This window comes from Glycine max, chromosome 6, assembly GCF_000004515.6.
Source record: "Glycine max cultivar Williams 82 chromosome 6, Glycine_max_v4.0, whole genome shotgun sequence".
Taxonomy (NCBI): domain Eukaryota; kingdom Viridiplantae; phylum Streptophyta; class Magnoliopsida; order Fabales; family Fabaceae; genus Glycine; species Glycine max.
The window spans coordinates 23,939-45,792 of NC_038242.2; the positions used below are offsets into that span (position 1 = coordinate 23,939).

The 21,854-nt window shown below is 34.7% G+C and overlaps 1 protein-coding gene across 2 annotated transcripts; it reads left to right on the plus strand.

Moving 5' to 3' along the window:
- Positions 1 to 642: 642 nt before the first annotated feature.
- On the plus strand, positions 643 to 18,674 carry LOC100795005 (alpha-1,3-mannosyl-glycoprotein 2-beta-N-acetylglucosaminyltransferase). 2 transcript variants are annotated; one of them, XM_003526697.5, is made up of 18 exons: positions 643 to 1,088; positions 1,171 to 1,221; positions 1,319 to 1,406; positions 5,714 to 5,776; positions 7,021 to 7,055; positions 7,142 to 7,218; positions 7,319 to 7,364; positions 7,481 to 7,543; positions 9,150 to 9,216; positions 9,287 to 9,355; positions 10,546 to 10,615; positions 10,719 to 10,780; positions 15,009 to 15,099; positions 16,498 to 16,591; positions 17,235 to 17,297; positions 17,382 to 17,420; positions 17,505 to 17,675; positions 18,223 to 18,674. In XM_003526697.5, the coding sequence occupies exons 1-18, from the start codon at positions 1,020 to 1,022 to the stop codon at positions 18,337 to 18,339; spliced, it is 1,335 nt and encodes a 444-aa protein (XP_003526745.1). In that variant the 5' UTR covers positions 643 to 1,019; the 3' UTR covers positions 18,340 to 18,674. The 2 variants fall into 2 exon arrangements, with proteins under 2 accessions (XP_003526745.1, XP_006581075.1); XM_006581012.4 differs by lacking the exon at positions 5,714 to 5,776 and having other exon boundaries at positions 664 to 1,088.
- Positions 18,675 to 21,854: the final 3,180 nt, after the last annotated feature.

Consider the following 21,854-nt stretch of genomic DNA (forward strand, 5'->3'; position numbering starts at 1 on the left):
ACCAAAAAATATATAATAAAAAATTATTTATAATTTTTTATTTTATTATCCCAAACTAATAAATAAATAAAAAAACTTCTCATCTAGCATCCCACAGTAATTTAGTACTATTATTATGAATGTCTTCCATAAGATATTACTTCCATATTTTTCTGCTTGTGTCATTGCCGATAATATTTGAGAGTTTGTTATTAATCAGGTATTTGATTTAATTGTTGCTTGAGCATAGTTGATGATATAACTATATAATGCAATTTTCTCTTTTGGTAATTGAAGTAAATAAGGTAAATGCGGTCACCATAACATTATTTAGGTGTTTATATTTGTATTTCGACATTCTCATAAGTATTTTTCATCTTTTCTACAACGCTTTAAATAACTTTTCAATTAATACAACTTAAAAATGATTGAAGGCTTCCTAAGCATTGGTTAAGGCTCTTGTTTGAATTAAGAATGAGATATATGTTAAGATATGACACAAAATCACTTCGTTTATATTCAGATATCCTTTATTCATCAAATAATATCTACCCATAAAAGATAATTATATAAATGATTTATATAAAACTTTTGTCTAATTTTTTTTTAAAATTTATTATTTCATTATAATTCATCTCTTGTTGATCCACTTTAGTGGGAACTTTCCTCTTTATTATATCTTTTGCGTAAAGGATCTGAGCTGAATTTCACTGTTACATATGTTGATTTGCTTATTTTTCATCAATCTGAACTTAATTTTTAAAAAACTTTATCAAATGCACAACAAAAATTTGCATTTACAAATTAAAACCTACTTTTAATTTTGAAAAATTTAAAAACCTAAAACCAAAACCAAAACCAAAACCCAACCAATTAGGCAATAGGAACATGGTTTCTCGTCAGAAAATTGAGTTGACCGGAGGAGTTACAGGTAGGTAGCTGAGCGCAAGGCATAGAAATTGCTCTTAATTAACGTAATGTATATCAGAAACCTGCTGTAGTGTGCTGTGCGTAGTAATTCAAAATTTGTGGTAAAGCAAATGGCGAAAGTTTTCTGTGATTTTCGGTTTCTTCTCTTGATTGCAGCTGGCGTCTTCATCTATATCCAGGTGGTGTCTGTCTCCCTAACCCTAACTATGTGTTTGTTTCCCACGGCACTGTTAATTTAACCTGTCATTTATACTTGTTCAGATGAGGCTTTTCGCAACACAATCAGAATATGCTGATCGCCTCGCTGCAGCTGTAACTCAACTCCTCTGCTCATATTAATTTATATTCTATATTTCCATAGCTAGTATTTGGTGGGTCATCAATATCGTTGCTAATTCTTGTTTCACAGATCGAAGCTGAAAACCATTGTACAAGTCAAACGCGATCGCTGATTGATCAGATTAGCTTGCAACAAGGACGAATTGTGGCCCTGGAAGGTTTGCTTTTTATTAATTAATACTAATTGCGGAATGTTGTCTTACATTTATCTCTGTTTGCATGAATATCTTGGTCATACTAAAACGTTCTCCTTCACTCTAACCGTTAATGCTGGGGGTTACAATAATTCAACAAAAGAAAAGTGTTTAAGCTATAGAAACTCTGTTATTGATCTGGGGAATGAATTTTCTCTGGTGACGTTTACAATCCAGAATATTCAAGCTCATGAGTTGATGGGTGGCCTGTGGATGATCTATGAACATTATCTGTGTAGTTGCGATTCCTGTACTTGCTGGTGGAGTAGGATTACCCAGAATTACTTCCCTGTATTGGGAATAGGGTGGGGAGGACAATGAGGAATGACAAGAGTCAAGAACACAGTGGAGCAACGCATAGGTCGATTTGCTGGGCTCTGAGTTGATGTTGATCCAATTAAACTTCTGCTAGTCTTGGTCTAAGTCAGAAGGAGGAGGTTTAGGATGGTGTCCAAGGGAATCCATGACTCCATCTCTTGTGTCTTTGCAGAAAATTTGGACACTATCTCAAAGGGTGACTAGACAGGCCACTGCCAAGAGAGGGAGGTGTAACTAACAAGTATTGCAGGTCAGGATGCAAACTTGGTGGAAGCTTTTGCCAAAAAGGAGCATCCCATGCATGGTGATCCTTGCATGGGTAGCTTGAACAAGTTTTAAAGCAAGAGGAATTCTTATGGTTCCAGAAGTCTTGAAGTCAATGAATATAGGATTGAGATAAAGAAACATGAAGCAATATTGCTGACCATAATATGTAGGACGTAGGAGTAGAATTTTGACTGGAACCAATAATATTTTCCTTGAGCACATATGCATTATTACTTATTAGATATAATACAAGTGTAATATATTGCAGTTTAGACCCATATAATTGTGTAATGAAGTTATAAAGTGATCACAAAGATAGTTGTTAACAAGATAAAACCAGATCTCTCTAGGGTGGTACCCCCAACTTTGTACCATCTAGGTGCATTCATGATAAAATAGTAATAGCTCTGGAAATGCTCCTTTCTATGAGAAGAATGAAAGGTAGAGTTCATAAAAGCCTATGATAGGCTGAACCATGGCTTCATAAAAAATGTTACTGTGGAAGTTGGGTTCCCTAACCATTTGGTAGAGGTTACAATGACTAGGTGGCAGGCTGTATAACAACTTTATCAACACTTGTTTTTTGGAACGACTCTATAACTAAAAGTTTCATGCCTAGTAGAATAGTCCATCAAGGTTATCTATTGTCCCCATAATTTCTGAGGACTTTTGAGATGGTTTCTGGACTCAAAATTAACTTTGCGAAAAGCTGTTTCGGTGCATTTGGAATGACAGATAGGTGGAAGATTGAAGCAGTCAGTTGTTTGAATTGTAGTTTGCTGCCCATCCCGTTTGTTTACCTAGGCATACCCATAGGGGCAAACCCTAGAAGGTGTCACATGTGGAATCCTATCCTTGAAAAGTGTGAGAGAGTTCTAAATAAGTGGACGCAAAGACACCTTTCATTTGGGGGGAGAGTGACTCTTATTCAGTCCATCTTAACATCTTTGCCTATTTATTTTTTTTCTTTTTTCAGGATTCTTAAGAAAGTGGTGGAGAAGTTAGTGTCTATACAACGAAGATTCCTATGGGGAGGTGGCACAGATCAAAACAAGATTGCTTGGATCAAATGGGAGACAGTATGTCTCCCAAAAGACAAAGGGGGACTAGGAATCAAGGACATAAACACATTCAACATCGCATTGTTAGGCAAATGGAGGTGGAATTTATTTCAGCATGAAGGTCAACTGTGGGCTAGGGTCCTCGAATCTAAATATAGAGGCTGGAGGGGATTGGATGAAGCACATCGAGACAACCATGAGTCCATTTGGTGGAGGGATCTAAAGCTGGTCTTTCAAAACTTACAGGGTGTGGAGATGCACAACAGCATTGAGTGGAGGCCTGGATGTGGAGATAGAATCAAATTTTGGGAGGATAAGTGGATGGATGGAGAAGAATCACTTGCAGCAAAATACCCCAGATTGTACCTAATCTCGTGCCAACAAAACCAAATTATCCAGCACATGGGAGGCTATAAGGAAGCAGATTGGGAGTGGAACTTTTTATGGAGGAGGCCATTGTTTGACAATGAGATACCAATGGCTGTTAATTTTTTACAACATATTGAAAGCAAGCCTATCCAGATACACAAAAGAGATGAGTGGGTGTGGACAGCAGATCCAAGTGAGCAATACACGGCGAAAAGTGCTTACAAGATGATGAGGGGGGGGGGGGGGAGACATAGATGGGACACAGGACAGGGCTTTTGAGGAGCTGTGGAAGCTGAAGGTTCCAATCAAATATGCAGTGTTTGCTTGGCGGTTGCTTAGAGATAGGTTGCCAACTAAAGTAAATCTACTCAGGAGACAAGTAGAGATCATTGATAGGACCTGCCCATTTTTCAGAAGCGCGGAGGAGGAAGTGGGACACTTATTTTTTCACTGCAGCAAAATCATCCCTATTTGGTGGGAATCCTTGTCTTGGGTGAACACTGTGGGAGTTTTCCCACAAGATCCAAGACAACATTTCCTCCATCATGGATCAATAGTGGCTGATGGATTAAGGATTAATCGGTGGAAATGTTGGTGGCTGGCTGTGACCTGGACTATTTGGATGAAAAGGAATGACATAATATTCTCCAATGACTCTTTCGACAACAACAAAATGATGGATGAGGCAGCTTTCCTCATGTGGACATGGCTCAGAAATTTGGAGAAGGATTTTGTAACTCATTTCAACCAGTGGTCTAGTAACCTTAGAGAAGGGTTTGTGTATCAATAGAGGATATAATCATAGATTAATAGTAGCATTTAATACCATAGTATGGCCTGGCTGTGGTTCCTCACCAGACTCCATTTAGTCTGTATTGGAACCAGAGTAAGGACATTTATATAGCTGTACTTTAGTACTTCTGGTACTCAATTTATCAATATATATTATATGTTTGCCGATCAAAAAAAATAATTTCTGTCCTCTACATGGACGAGTTATCTAACATAATAGATGTGGGAAGGGTGATTGGATATCTTATAGTGAAGGGGATAAGGTTCCTTTTATTATCACATCTCATGTTTGGGATGATTTGTCTTAATTTGGATGGGCTGCTATGGAGCAGATTGAATGTACAAAGACATCTAGATGCTTTTTACTAATTATCCAGCCAAAGGGTAAATACCAGTGAGACTAATATTTATTTCTCCTTCAATGTGACAAAGGAGCTCAAGCAGTTTATAACTCAGATGTCAGAATATGTCGAAACTGACTGTTTGGGGTGTTATATTGGAATATCGTTATTGAAGGGGCACTTTGAATGGATTATTTTTAGAACATTTTTTATAAGATAAAAATTGGCTTTCTTGATGGAAGACAAGGCACCTGTCCCTAGCTGGAAGGGTAATGCTAGCTGTTTTTTGCTGGAGCAATACCCATTTACCCCATGGTGATTATGTTTTGTACCTAGAAGTATCATTTTGGGGATAGAAAGGCTGCAGAGGAACTTCATCTGGGGGCATGATGAGCAATCCTGGAAAGTCTCATTCATAATTGAAAGAGTACCCTGTGACTATGTAAAGGCAAGTAAGAAAGGGGACTTGGGATTAAAAACCTATCCCTCATCAACCAGTTTTGTGCAATGAAGATGTGATGGAGGATTATGGGTGGAAGTGCTGAAAGGGATGTATGGTAGGGAGTAGGGACTTAGATTTCCTAACTTCTTTTATAGTCAAACAAACATATTCCATGATTTGTGTTAAATTTAAGGACTACATTGTTGAATGGTCTGAGTTTCAAATTACATTATTGAAGTGCTTGAGTGAGATTCACTCAGCTGATCTTATATATATATATATATATATATATATATATATATATATATATATATATATATATATAAGTGGAGTCTGAAACAGAAGTACAAATCAAGAGAAAAAGGCTACAGCCCATGACACCTAACTCAGAGATAGATACAACAAAAGTTAGCTTTATAAAGCTGTACAACAAATAATAAAACAACTATTCTAACATGGGAGTTACTACTCTTGTGGTTTTTCATTGTTATTTCTGTTTCTTGTTTTGGGCCTCTGGTTCCCCTTTCTGAAACAAAAAAATTGTTAATAGTCGAATATATGAGCCCTATTATTAGCATTTAGAAATGGGTATTTTGGTTTACTTGTTTATTTAATCTTTGGCCTCCTCTGCATATGATATTTTTGTCAGATTAAATTGGTCGTTGTCTTGAATTCTTTCAGAAGAGCAGAAACGTCGAGACCAAGAATGTGGACAAACAAAGTCTCTTGTACAAGATCTTGAAAGTATGCTATAATTTAGTAAAAAGGTCTCTCTTTTTTTGGGATGGTAGTGGTGGTGGTGGTGTATGCCTTTTTCTATCTTTTCTACATAACATGTGATTAAGGGGGCATTTGGAACTTATATGGTTGTGCTTATGAATTTGACTTATTATTTTCCTATAAACTCTTTTTAGATTATTTCAATAAGCTTATGAGTAAGATTTTGTTTAATTAATTAATGTTTTAATTAACTTTTTAGTTCCTATAATATAAGGGTCTTTTTGCTTTTGGTCCTTATTAAATTCTTTTGTTGATTCTCATCCCTATATATATGTATGTATGTATATTTATAGAGGACATATCATATGAGAGGAAAGTATCTTATATGAGAGTGAGATGATTAATTCCAGACCATATAACTAAACATGGACAGTCAAGATTTAATGTTATGTGAGCACTTAAACAGTCATGTGACTTTTTGACATTAAATCTTAACCCTCCATGTATGATTATATGACTTAGATTTAATCCTCTCACTCTCATAATGTTTTTTCATGCAAGATATGCTTTCTCTCACTATATACATACATACATATATATATATATATATATATATGTGTATATATATATATATATATATATATAGAGAGAGAGAGAGAGGGAGCATCAAGTTACTCCATTTTGGAGTTACTCCCCACTCATTTTCTTGAAACCTAATGGTTCTAATAAGTAACTAATCTTAACCATTGGATTTCAAGTAAATGAATGGTGAGGATGGAGAGTAACTCTAAAAGAGTTAATCTTAGAGTACCTTGATCCTTCCGTGTGTGTGTGTGTATGTGTGAGAATGGAGAGTAACTCTAAAAAGAGTTAATCTTAGAGTACCTTGATCTGTGTGTGGTTAGAGTACCTTGATGTGTGCGTGTGTGTGTGTGACCTACTGTGCAACTGTAATAAACAACTGCACAACAATGCGATTCTTCATTATTGACACAACATATTTGACCATTTGAAGCTGTAAATTGTCATAATCAAACTCTTCCATTGTCAGTTTATGATCAGGAAACTCTTCATGAATCCAAGCTGTCAATCAAATATATTATTTTTGAAGTTATGCATCTTACATTATATGCACTCTACATTGTTAGTTTCATATAAATACAAACATATTTCAATAATGTCCTAAATTTTATAAACAATCTAATGATTTTTTTGTATATTAGTTATCCAAGATACTAACCATTCTATTCTATAAATAAACATTTCAGGAAAAGACCTGCAGAGGCTGATTGATAAAGTGCAGGTTGAGCTGAATGTTTGACAGTCTGCTCTGTCTTCTATTCCTCTTTCTAGAGTTTATTGTGTGATTCTCTGTGCCGAACGTTTTAGGTTCCGGTGGCTGCTGTTGTGATCATGGCATGTAATCGTGCTGATTACCTGGAGAGGACTATTAATTCTGTATTGAAGTATGCATCATATTATAACATTTGATTTTTTAATCTTTTATACTTGATAATGTAAGCATTTATTTTGTCCATCTGAGTCATGATCTACTTAGTTTTACAGATACCAAAGGCCCATTTCTTCAAGATATCCTTTATTTGTATCTCAGGTATTTTGTATGTTTAGCCTTATTTTGTCTCCCTGAAATGATTGAGACATTGTCAATATTTTGTAAATGCAAATTGAACATAAACAGCTGATTGTGGTCCTTTATTATCTATTCAGGATGGATCAAATCCAAATGTTAAAAGTAAGGCTTTGAGCTATGATCAGTTATCTTATATGCAGGTATATACATTTACGTAAACGAGCTGTACTTTGAAAATCAGTTCAGTGTATCTGTATCCTAGTATTTTCAAAGGCCAATTGCATATTAGTGCGTGTAAACTGATAGTCAGCTATAATTGTGATGGTTACTTTAAATTTGTTAATGATCAAAGACTAGCTCCTTAATTATTTATAATTATACTAATAAGATAAGTGTGCAAGCCAAGATACAGAAATTTGCAAGCACTCTGTTTCTTCAGCCTGAATTGGATAATGTAAATACAGATGGGGTTCCGTTTCACAGATTTATAGTTTTTTTATTAGGAGACAAGAATCAGAGAGAAAACAAGAGAAAATGATAGAACGTGAAAAAATTACATTGACAGCGAGAATGTGAAAATTGTATTTATTGCCTTCTTGAATTTCTCCAATTGCACTTCATGTGTGAATAGTAGGGTTTCAACTTCGTCAATTGAAAGAGGATCAAACCTGCTACTAATTAGGGAAACTGTAGATTTGTATTCTTGAGGTAATCCCTGAAGAATGATATGAAGCTGCTCCTTTGAAGAGACAACAACACCAATCTCTGTTAGAGCATCAACTAAGGCCTGAGTACGGAGAAGGAACTCAGAAATTGTTTGAATCTCCAAAGTAGTACTATGTGAAGCTGATGAGCTTTTGCATTGGCGCACGATTGAAAATAGGAATGGATGTTTCTCCCATAGTTGCCATGAAGATCTGCAACTAATGGCGCACGTAAGCATATTGCGTGAGATCGATGATTGAAGCCACAAAAGTAGAAGCTGGTCTTGGTGTTCCAAAGTGAGGTAGGAATTGGAGATGTGACCAGCATCACAATCTGAAATTGTTAGGTATTTTGGTGGAATTTAGAGATTTACCAGATAATGGTGTAATCGATGACCTTTTATCACTAATTCCACACCATAAGAGATAGTCCATGGTCCTATTTCTCAGAAATGCAGTGCAAGAAAGTAACAGAAGGGTGTCAAAGATGAGGCCTGTGTTGGCGGCAGAACAGAATGAAGAGGTTCAGCATTGAAGGGTAGAGAAGGAGGATTAGAATTGTGATTGGAAGCCATGGTTTAGGGTTTGCAGATCGCACTATGCTCTTGATACCGTAATAGAATTCGAAGAGAGAAATTGTATTATTGAGAGAATGAATTCAACCTGTACAAAACCAGAACAAAATACCTAACTGAACTACTGCTGTAAAGATGTTGAGAAAATAAAAGATACACAGTAGTAAAACTATACTCCAATAAGTAAAAAAAAAAATCCGTCATGGTGCTTGTTATCTTTGAAAAAGTGGGCTATTGAATTTGTCTAGATTGCTTATCAAATGAAGAATCAAAGATCTTGAATTCAGAATTGCTTATGTAAAAGTATGAGTTGGGGAGTTCCTTAGTCTTACATAAAGAATTAAAGATTATTCATTTTCAAATTTCTTGGCATAGTGATGTGCTAGAAATATAAAACTAATATTGTGTTTTCACAAATTATTTTGATCTCTATAATCTCTGATTTGTGGTTATTGAGGGACCTAATAATTTGATAATAAAAAACCAGGTTCTCTATAGTCTGCACTAATAATAATAGTTTGATGCAGCACTTGGATTTTGAACCAGTTCAAACTGAACGGCCTGGAGAGTTAACTGCTTACTACAAAATTGCACGTAAGAGTTTTCTTCTTGATTTCCATGTGTTCTCTATTTAAAAAGAATATTCAATTGATTCCATTATCAGGTCATTACAAGTGGGCTCTAGATCAACTGTTCTACAAGCATAACTTCAGCCGTGTGATCATTCTTGAAGGTGAAATGGGCTATATCTTTTCAACACTATGTATTTTTTTAAGGCTTAATTATTAATTTGGTCCCTCAATTATTTTAAAAAATATCAATTAGGCCCCTCTATTTTAGAACGCTCCAATTAGGTCCTCTAATTTTAAAAAATGCCCCTATTGTATCTTTTTTGTCTAGTTAAACTGACGCTGTTAAGATGTGAATTGTGACAGTTTTCCTTATGAATAGTGGCGATTTTTAATCGCCACTACATTTATTAATATTATTTTAAAAATTAAAAAGCTTCCGCTTGTATTTTTTCTCACCTTCACCCCCATCATGTACAACGATAAGAACCACACTCCAGTTTTCAGAACCAAAACTGCAATCAGAATCCTAAAAAGTGTAAGCAGAACCCAAACCACCCCCAAATCAATCATAATCAGAACCCTAACCACCCTAAGGACCGCCACAGCCATGATGGTGGCGGTGCACGTTGTTACCATTACCAGAGGTCGTTTTCCTCCCTTTCTCTCCCTTGTGTGCGTTGCTGAATCTTGCCAGTGCCAAGGTGGACATGGTGGACCTCATTGGCGCCCACAACATTGCAGTGAGGACCGACAGTGCAATGGTGGTGGTGTTGTGTTTTGAAACACAAATCAAAACCCCTAAACACGTAATAGGGATGTGTAACAAAGGGATGTGACCAAGGCTGGAGGGGTTTTGCCGATTTGATGGTGAAGAGGATTCGCTGGTTGCTGGCATTGCAGTGCCTGAGAGTGACTTGGAGGAATTGCAGGACGGGACTTTGTTTGGTGGTGATGATGGAGTTTGAGGGTTTCAGCCTGGCAAGGGCCTTTGACAACGCATCCAATTTGAATTTTAAATTTTTTGTTTCACTTTTTTTTAATTATATATATATATATATATATATATATATATATTAATTTTAAATTAATAATAAATATAGTGGTGCCACTATTCATAACAAAAACCGTCGGAATTCGCAAATCTAATGGTGTCAACTTCAATTGGATGGAAATGACCTGATTGAGCCACTTTTTAAAATTAAAGGTCATGATTGCAGCGTTAGGAAATAGAGGTACCTAATTGAGCTTTTAAAATTATTAAGGGACCAAATTAATAATTAAGCTTTCTTTTTAATCTTTTTATCATTGGTAAAAACATGGAAGCTAATACTACAATTTTATCCAATCTCAGATGACATGGAAATAGCACCTGATTTCTTTGATTATTTTGAAGCTGCAGCGACTCTCCTTGACAAGGATAAGTATGTTTTCTAGAATTGCAGAATGCTGAATTTATTTTCTTTTGATTCGCTACACTAGTTTTTTAAGACTTTGGAATCTCTGTTGATAATTTTTCTATTCTAGATCCATTATGGCTGTTTCCTCATGGAATGACAATGGACAAAAGCAGTTTGTACATGATCCATGTAAGTTTATTCATCTGTAGGTTTTGTTTATAACACTGTCACAACTCACAAGTTTGTCTCTAATTTATTTTCTAATAAAATTTGAATTATGATCAGATCATGGTTGATAATGTGATAGGCTATTGCTTCCTGATTTTTCTCCATGATTGTGGTTGATTTGGTTTCCTCTTTGTGACTAATTCTGTCTATAAATCAATGGCTGTACTATTTAAAAAGATCTAGAGAAATAAAAGATTTCCTTCTCTTTTCTGATATGGTATCGAAGCTTTGGCTCTGAACCTTGCTATCTCCAATGGTGAAAATGGCAATGACCATTGCCTATTCATTCTCTTCATTCACCAACCACAAGTGAAACTGCAACACCACCTCTAGTGAATGATCATGTGGAGCCTCAAACCAGAGGTTCTGCCACACTGATGAAGACCCAGAAAAATTCTAATAAGAAAGAAATGCTTTCCAAATGACCTCTGAAATAGAACTTTTCGAAAACGTGAAGGACTAAAATGAGTCTTTTGAAACATAAAGGACAACATAAAACACAAAAACATAAAGGACCAAAACGATAATTTAGCCTATTTGATTTCTCTTGTTTTAAGTTTCATGAATTGAACTTAGGGAGGATGATTGGCAATGCTAGAGAAATCAATGAACTCTATTTACTTGAAGATGAAAGTGACCTGAGTGGACTAAATTAAAGTACATGGCTTAAACTCTGCTATTGTTTCTAGGGATAAAGAAATAATGTTATGGAACTATTGGCTAGGCTACCAAGCTTCACTATTAACTTTATGAAACATTTGTTTTCTGAATTTTTTGAAAAAAAATTTCCATCTCTTAAATACCTTTGGGGAGAAGCCATATTAACAACAACCTATTTAATTAATACAGTTCTTGAATTTCAAAACTCCTATATAGGTATTTCTAAATTATTTTTCCCAAAATAAGTTGTCATCAACTCTATCCCTAAAAGTACTTGAGTGCAGTGCACTGTTTTTGTTCACCACCATGAACCAAACCAAATTAACTAAGTCCTTAAGCTGAGAGGAGTGTTCATTGGGTAAGTCCTTATTCCCTCAACCTAGCTCTAGATACCCTGTAAAATGAGAGAAAATATAGAGGGATAATAGACTGAAACCGTGTGTCAAAGTACACAGCAGATACTCTATTTTATAGTGGTCATTACAATAAATACTGATAATGAGAGGATATTCAGTTTCCTCTGAATCAGATATGTTTCCTATAAATCAGATCCTAATAAATCTATAAATTAAATATTTCTGATTCTCAACAACACATTCCTTAGTGGAGACTTAAAAAAATAAGTTTTTGTTGATGCTCCACCTGGGTTTGAACAAGAGTATAGTCCAAAGGTTTGTAAGTTGAAGAAGGCTCAAGATGTTTGCTTAGTTTGTTACAAAAACTGGGATATTCCCAAGGTCAAACAGATCACACTATGTCAAGCACTCATCTAAAGGGAAGGTTGTTATTCTAATTATCTATGTTTGATGATATTGTCCTTACAAGAGATGACTTATTGTTGGAGATAAATAAATTAAAAAAAAATCACTTTCAACAAAATTTGAGATAAAGGATTGGGGTCATTAAGATATTTTCTTGGAATGGAAGTGGCTAGGTTGAAAAAGGGAATTGTACTATCCCAAAGGAAGTACAACCTTGATTAGTATGAGTGGATGTGGACCAGTTGACACAGCATTGATCTTTATAAGAAACTTGGAGATGATTTGGATACTGGCCACCATCAAAGACTTGTAGGGAAGCTGATTTACTTATCTCATACAAGACCTTATTGCTTTTGCAGCATGTCTTCTAAGTCAAATCATGCAATTTCCCTATGAATAACATCTTGAGGCAACCTATAGAATCTTATGGTACTTCAAGATTGCTCCAGAGAAAAGGTCTTTTTTTTTTCTTTTCTTAAAAAAAGTCAATGATGTCGACTGGGTAGGTTCGGCCATTCTATTTCCTATTAATTAGTAATTGATTGATCTTGTAATCAATACCAATTAATAGGAAATAGAATATTCTATTAAATTAATAAATACAATATCAAGAATAATATCAAAACATAATCTCACAGATAGAGGGTCTACTTTAGGGTATTGTACCTTTGTGTATGGCAACCTTGTCACACAGTATAGAACAAAATATAGTTTCTAAAAGTAGTATTGAATCTAAATATAGATCAAGGACCCAAGGAATTTGTGAGATGATGTGGCTAAAAAGAGTTCTAGAGGAATTGAAACTTGAGAGTATCAGTTGACCCATAAAGTTGTATTGTGATATCAAGGCTGGAATAAACATTGCACAAAATCTAGTGCAACGTAACAAAACTATAATTCTAACCTCATCAAAAATAGCATCGAAAGATGTGAATTGGTTTCATTCCATGAAGGAGGGGATGAAAGCGCTTAAAAGAAATGGAACATGGGAGATTGTTGACAAACCATATGATCAGAGACTAGTGGGATGCAGATGGATTTACACGATCAAGCATTAATCAAATGGTACTCTTGATTGATGCAAAGCAAGACTAGTGGTAAAGGGATATACTTAGACATATGGCACTGATTATTAGGAGATGTTTGCCTCGATAGCAAAGATGAATTCTACTCTCTGTTGTTGCCCACTTTGGGTGGGAAATCGAGCAATTTGATGTCAGGAATGCTTTTTTGCATGGAGACTTAGAGATGTCCATGGAGATTCCCCTAGGTTTTAGCTCCTTCAGTGGAACAAATAAGGTATGCAGGCTAAAGAAGGCTTTATATGGGTTAAAATAGTCACCACGAGCTTGGTGCAGAAGATTCACAAAAGCAATGATGCCCATGGGTTATAAGCAAAGCCAAGGAGATCATACACTTTTTCTAAAACATTCCCCAGGAGGTAATTCACTGTTCTACTTGTGTATGTTGATGATATAATCATAACAAGAAATGACCCAATTGAGATGTGACTACTAAAAAAGAAGTTGGCTGCAAAATTTGAAATTATGTGCTTGACTTCTTAAGGAGACATACAAACTTGGGTGTAGATCCATTGGTGTTCCCATTGATTAAAATCATAGAATGTGTAATGAGGAAGAAAGCCCCAAGGTTGATGAGGCCTAGTATCAGAGACTTAGAGGGAAGCTTATATACTTTGCTCACACCAAGCCTGATCTAGCATATGCAGTTAGTGTTGTAAGCCAATTCATGCATGATCCAAGAGAAGAACACACATTGACTGTAAACTGGATACTCCAATTTCTCAAAGGTATTCTAGGGAGTGAGCTCTTGTTTAAATGGGGAGGCAATCTGACTTTGATGCAAACTATGCAGGATCAGTAACTGGTAGGAGATCCACATCAGGGTATTACATATTTTTTTGGTGGGAATCTTGTAACATGGAGGAGTAAGAAGCAAAATGTTGCTCGGTCAAGTGCTGAAGGAGAGTTTCGAGCTATGGCCCAAGGAATGTGTGAAGTATTACAGATAAATATTGTTCTAGATGATTTGAACATAAGGTATGAAGGCTCCATGAAATTGTTCCGTGACAACAAATTGACTATCAATATTGCCCATAATCTGGTCCAACATGACAAGACTAAGCATATTTTGATACACCGACATTTCATTAAAGAGAAGTTAGATAGTGGGTTGATGACAACTACATATGTTCCTTCTGGGCATCAGTTAGCAAATGTATTAACCAAAGGATTATCAATGTAGTGTTTTCTATAGCTTACTTCCAAGATAGGAATGATTGGTATCCATTCTCCAGCTTGACGGGGGTGATGTAAATATTTAATGTTTCCTAATTTTGTATGAAATATTCTTTGAATATCATTTGAAATTTATAATTAATAATGTAGATATTATTCATGTGAGAAGAGAGACACAAATAATTTTTGAATTTGCTTGAGTGATGATTCCACCCTGCAGAATGGACTTATTCAGCCTTTGCCTTCCATGGTCAAAATTTTCTTTTTAAATTCACTCAAACACTTAAAAAAATACAGGATTTCAATGCATATTTATTTTGTTTTATGAACACATGTTAAATTATGTTACCTGCATAGTAATGAGTTTCTAAACATGAGATCATATACTTCCTCTGTTAACTTTTACAGGTATGATGTGTCCAAAAATAAATTCATGTTCTTGAAAATATTATGTTGTCTTGGAAGATCTCTGCTACTATTCTGATGAATTTTGTATGATCTAATCTGCAGATGAACTTTATCGCTCAGACTTCTTTCCTGGATTAGGATGGATGCTGGCCAGATCTACATGGGATGAGCTATCACCAAAATGGCCAAAAGCATATCCTTAATATTTCATTCATTCATGTTTGTGTCTGTCATTTTTGTTTATTGGGAGTATTCCGAATAAGGAACTCTTGGTAAAAATATTTATCATATAAGAATACTAATTCTTAGAATTTGTACTTAAGGCCCAATTCAATCCCACAAAACCAGTTTATAATGTGAGGATGGTGCAGTCCCGTTGAGAGGTGATGTGCGTTGAGCCGTTAACGTTTGGGTGGGGCGTCCAGATGTGGTGCATGTCGGGTTTGGGTTCGCGATGGCATTTTTGTGGTGTGGAGGTTGCAAAGAGGTAGGTTGGGTGTAAACTGTGAATAGGGTTGTGCGTTGAGAGGTATTTGGCAATGAAGAGGTTTCTTGCCTAAATTTTAGACTTGGGCTGGGTTTGGGTCAGGTCATGCAACCCAACCCATTTCTCTTTAATTCTTTAAAATGTTTTCTTCAGAGCAGTGGGCTGCTTATGGACCGGGTCAACTGTCCCAACCGATTTATTATTAAAATTTTAGGGTTTCCCCTTTTTTTGTTTGGGCCTAGATCAGGTCCAATGACCCAACTAGGTCATCTTCCTTTCGACAGTTGCACCCATCTTCCGCCATAGCTGTTCTGAACACCATAACTGCAACACGGATAGCAGCTGCCATTGCGCGCCATGAAAAATCCACAAGGCCACCGATTTTGTATGGCGGCTGGTAGGATTTCCGCTACTTCCTTCCGCCATGGCACTGTCATGGCCGCTTTTTAACAACGTGATTACACCCAGGAATAGACATCTAGGGCATGGACTAATAAGGGTGGCCCAATAATAGATCTAAGATAAGCTTTGATACTTTCTTAGAATTTTCTCTTAAAGCTCGACTCAATCCCACAAAATGACTTGAAAGGTGAGGAATTCAACACTAATAACCATTTGGAGCAGTTAGTCAAGCTAATAAATTGTACATAGTCATATCAAGTGCTAATTTTTCATTCACATTGATTTTTTTAAAGGGATATTGATAGGGACTTAGGTAATATGGGGTGCCTAAGTCTCACATTGAGTAAATATGGAATGCTCGGTGGAGACCTTAAGTAGTTGGTTCTCTCTCCTTAATAGCTAGCTTTTAAGGGAGGGTTCCCACGGGATTGGATGCTTATCAATTGGTATTAGAGCCTTCCATCATGTCTCTCAGATGTAAACAAGCAATGCACGTGATGACATCAGCATTGTAGTGTTTGCTCGGGACTAGTCAAAGGACTAGTGCACAGCCAGCTCATGTGGGCTCTCCAACTACAATAGCTAGCTTTTGTAGTGTGACTCTCCCAAGCTTCTTATAAGATTTCCTTATTTAGGATTTACCCATGTTTAATTTCTGTAGAATTATATTTGTACATAAATTTTTCTTTGACAAAATTTCACTTACTGGGATGACTGGTTGAGACTTAAAGAGAATCACAAAGGACGACAGTTTATCCGGCCCGAAGTATGCAGAACATATAATTTTGGTGAGCATGTAAGTTTGCTAATTGTACTCAGAAGATCGACCTTTTATACCAATAAGTTATATTCTGTAGAACCTTTGCAGGCTATGAACCTCATAATTTAAAGAATATTTATTGGTCTAGTAAAAACAAATAAATTTGTGCTGCGTGATAGACTTTTTATTTGCAGATGGCATGCATTCATGGGTAATCTGGAGTAGGATACATTTTTTTATGCTAAATGTTTATTTTTTGCATATTCATTGGCTGAAGTTCATGATGTTTCTTACAGAATAAAATTTTTGTTGTGTTGGATACTCTCTATATGTCGTGTTTCTAGAACTTTTAACAGCAAAAATCAGACATCTATCTGTCCTTTTAGCTTCTTTATTGTATTCAATTACTGGTTTCTTCAATAGGGTGGCTTTGTCTGTTCATTCTTCTAAGCATTATTTCTTGTATTTTCTGTTTTTGTTATGTTTTTCTAGGAGAATATTCCATTGTCCTTTTAGTGTAGCTTATCCTTCCATTCATTAAAATGATATAGAGAGCTATAAAAAGTTAAAACAGATATCATGGGTTCTCTATTTTACTGTTTGAACTTTCCATTTACTCTAAAATCCTTGTTCATGAGTTTTGTTCATGCAATTTTTACAAGTCCTGCAATATTTACAGGGTTCTAGTTTGGGACAGTTTTTTAAGCAATTTCTTGAGCCAATCAAGCTGAATGATGTCAAGGTACACCTGCTTTATGAAACAATACAGTCTTAAATATGTTTCTTATTATTAGAATGATGCTATTTCACTTTGGATTTTTGGAAGGTTGATTGGAAATCAATGGATTTGAGCTATTTACTGGAGGTGAGATGCTGCATTCTGTTTGGTGTCCGAGCATTTGTAAATGAATACTGTAATGGTATGTGAATTTTGTTTTGCCTTTTCCAGGATAAATATTCTATGCACTTTGCGAACGTTGTTAAGAAAGCTACACCTGTCTATGGAGCTGACATGGTTCTAAAGGCATATAATATAGATGGCGATGTGCGTATCAAATATGAAGATCAGTCAGACTTTGAAAACATTGCTCGCCAATTTGGTATATTTCAAGAGTGGAAGGTAATTCAACTATTTTTATTCTTTACTTTAAAAGGCTAATGCATCATATTATGCAATGGAGAGTCCTGAATTTCAATGCCTGATTATACACTGGATTAGTTTTACAATCCAACTACCCTAGTCTGAGTCCTGGATGAAATTTGAAACGAAAAGCTAGGTTAGAAACTTTTGTGTCTATACATATTAGAAGGCTGTGAGTTCTGCATCAATAGTCAGGCATGCTATGGTAGTTAGTTTTCCCAAGTTGATCAATCAAAGGTTAAAGATTCCTTAGAAGTTTTCCATTTGTTTGGTTGGGTAGGATGGTGAATAGTAAATGCAGTAATTTGAATCAAAGCTTGAATATATTTGAGAATACATTTAAGATGTGTGGCCTGTAGGTGAATATATTATTGGTTTCATCGGATCATGCATGTAGGTTGTATGTGGTGTAGCTGTGCGTAATGACCCTTGTCTATGTTTCCCATCTGTTTTTTTATGCCTTTTTCTTCTTGTGGATAGATCTAATTTTATGCTACATTTTTTCCCTGCATTTGGCAATTCCCAGGATGGTGTGCCCAGGACAGCCTATAAAGGAGTAGTCGTTTTCAGATATCAAACCTCACGACGTATATTCCTTGTTGGTCCAGAATATTTGAAGCTACTTCAGATCGAAGAGTCTTAATGTTGGATGAGGAAGAGAAATATCCACAATGTAAGAGTAGTTGTTTTCAGATATCAACGAAGTGTTGCGGAGTTATTGATATTGAGCTTAAAGTAACATACGATAGGGATACTTCTCATTGTCAAATCCACTGCCTAAAAGAGGCTATGATCTGCGCTTTAAGCGCTAAAAAATGCACACCAGAATGCGCTGGAACAAAATTATGGCCACCATCCCGAGTATTTTTTGAGTGGAAATTTTGTCTAATGATGCCGTGAGGTCCTTAGCGTGGCCATGGGAATCTCATGTATCCCTATTCTTCATTCATGTGACAGAAAGCTCTACTTTTAATGGCATTGTAGATTTGCACTCTCAAAAAAAAACTTTTTTGCCACTCACACTTCTAAATTTTCTTCTTTCAATAATGCTTTTTAGCAAGTGTGGTTTTATTGTTTTGAAGTTTATATTCCAAGTATAAATTCGTATACTCTACAATTATATTTTTAGAAGATATTTATTACACTTACTGTGATCAAACTTTTGGAAATCTATTTGCATACTTTGGGATTAAACTTCTAAAGGTTTATTTATCAATATTCCAAATTATTTTTATAGTTTTGGAAACATAATCAAGAAACATGATTATATCTTATTAGAGCATCTCCATGCTGGTTGCTTATTTTTAAACACGGTTGCTTAACTTTTTTTTTTTACCATTGAAGATGATTTATATGTCATATTAAGTTGCTTAAAATTAAGTCTTGGTTTCTTATGAGTAAAAATATTTTTTTTCATTTAAGGGAATAATTTAAGAATTACTTAAAATTACCATTTGAGAAAATTTGAGTTGTTTAACTATGATGTGACATTGTAGACCAATTAACATAAGGTAAACAAATTTAAAGTGAGTTTCTTATATTTTACCCATTCTTTAGACCTTTGAAATGTGTAACAAAAAGAGCTTGTAGTTTAATTCTGAAATGTTTAATAAATATATTTTTTTATGTGTAACAAATTTTCAAAGTTTAATCTTGAAATATACAAATACCTTAAAATTAATTTTGGAAGACAAACTTTTACAAAGTTTTGAAAACTAAATTTTGGAAGATAAACTAATAGAGAAAGGAAGACAAAGAGAGCTTATTGTTTGAATGTGTGTAATATTAGGAGTATTCTGGGGGGAAACGAGAGTGAATAGAAAAAAAAGTGGAAAAAAAAACATGTACTTAATTTAAGCCTATTATGAGTTCAGCCATAGGAGAGAGAAAAAATGGAGAGTTCTGCGAGGGTTTTTGGTTCTCAACGTAAGGCTTCTAATGAGAAAGAAGACCTACTCCATCATAGTACTGAAAATGCCAAAGTGAGAGAGGATGCTGGCTCTGATCATCTGATAAAGATGGAAGGACGTTCTGGTTTACAAGGAGGTTGCAACAAATACAATATGCTTACATGTGTTAACAAGTATGAGAATATCATTGTGAGGGACCGAAAGAGCATTTTCCAAAGAATAAATTTTGCAAAGAAACGGTGAAGGAGTGTTCACTATATCCTGAGATAAGGTATGGTGTTTGATAAGAAGTTTGAGGAATGAGGTGACTCACTTTGGCATTTTGGGGAAAATACCTTGGTGGTTCACCTTTTGGGTAAAAAGGTGAGTTTTAAGGTTATGGAGACCAAATTCAAGAAAGAGTGAGCAAAATCAAGTAATATTCAGATCATCGACATGCCTAGGAACTACTATATTGTAGTTTTCTCGTCATATGAGGATTACAAACATGCCTTTATTCTTGACCATTATTTCATTTATTTATTAGAGAAGAGAATTACAAGCATGTCTTTTTTGAGGAACTGTGGATGATTGATGGCCATTGTTTGTTAGAACAAAGGTGAAGACCATTCTTTTTGGCAAGTGTTAAGGAGGTGATGAAAGTCGTGGTGTGGGTTCGTGTTCTAGAGTTGCCTTTGGAGTTATACAACTGTCGTTTCTTGTGGTGAATGAAGTGTAAACTCAAAGTGGTGTTGAAGACTGACAAATTGATGACATTCATTCATTCATGGGTCAATTTGCTAAAATTTGTGTGCAGCTTGATTTATCGAGACGACTAGTTCCTTAAAATATTGTTTGAGATTTGCATCTAAACCTTGTGTTATGAAGGTTTGCGTCTAAACATTGTTTATGAAGGTTTGCATTCCATTTGCTTCAGATGCTCTGCATAATATAGCCATAAGAAGGAAGGTTACATGAATTTTGGGTTAACGGTCCAAGTAAACGGGAGATACTAATAACACAATTTTTTTAGACTAAGATTGGTCAAACTTTTTTTTGAAGGACTAAAAATAGAAAATTAGATAAATAAAATTGGTAGTTTTATAAAAAAAAAAAAAAAAGTGATTATCATATCAGTAAATATCACATGATGACTTAACCGTCCAAGTTAACAACAAAAACTAAAAACATTCATAATTGTATATATCACACAAATACTTCTCATTTCTTTTTATATTTATTTTTCTATTACATTTATATAAAAAAGACTTTATATTTCAACAATCTTAACTCATCTCTATTTTTCTCTTATTATTAATTTCATCATCTATCGTATCATATATTTTTCTTTTTCTCTCATTATCTCTCTCAATGTGTCATTTCATTTTGGGTGTTTAAAGACTTTTTTTTACATCATAAATCTTATAATATTAATATTTTTTTCTCTTTTTACTCTCTCTAGCTGTTTGATAACACATTGGATATCCACCAAATATTTTCCAAATTATAATTATCTAAAAATGATTTTTTGAAAAACAAAATATAATTTCTATAACAAAGTCATACAAATATTTAATTTTATATGTTAATTTACTTTTTCAAATACTTTAACAATTAACTTTGCCAAAAACTTTTACTTAAATAAATTAGTTTATAAGTGCTTTTAACTAATAATGTTTTAGCTACTCGAACTTGAAATTAATTAGTTGAATTAGAATAATTTCACATTGATTAATCTACCCGCTCAGTGATATTCAAATACTAGAACAAAAAATTATTTGATTTCGAATGAAACTAGATGACATGTCAATAAAGAATAAAAATCAGGTTAAATAGTTGAAGTATAAATTAAGTTGTTAATTTAAATATTTAGTGGATATCTAAATCATTTAAAGTAAGTCTCTATAGTTCGAAAGAATTATAATACAAATCTAGTTAGAGACGATCAATTGAAAATGATTTATATTTAGAAATATAATTACAAATTTTTAAAGTATACTACACATCTATTTTATTTTATTTAAAAAAATAATATGCATCTATTTAAAAATTGTCAAATTTAACCTTCTTTAATTAGTACTAGTTATCTATTTAATTACGAGTCTCAATTGTAATGAATGGTTTTCTCGCGGCTCTAAATATCTAACAACATAAATGAAGACTGGAATGCTTGTCAAGAAAGTATTTACGCTCCTTAATATTGTGGGGGAGCAGGGGATATATGTTGCGAACAAATGCGATGGAGTAATAGAGAGACGGAGACCTTGCA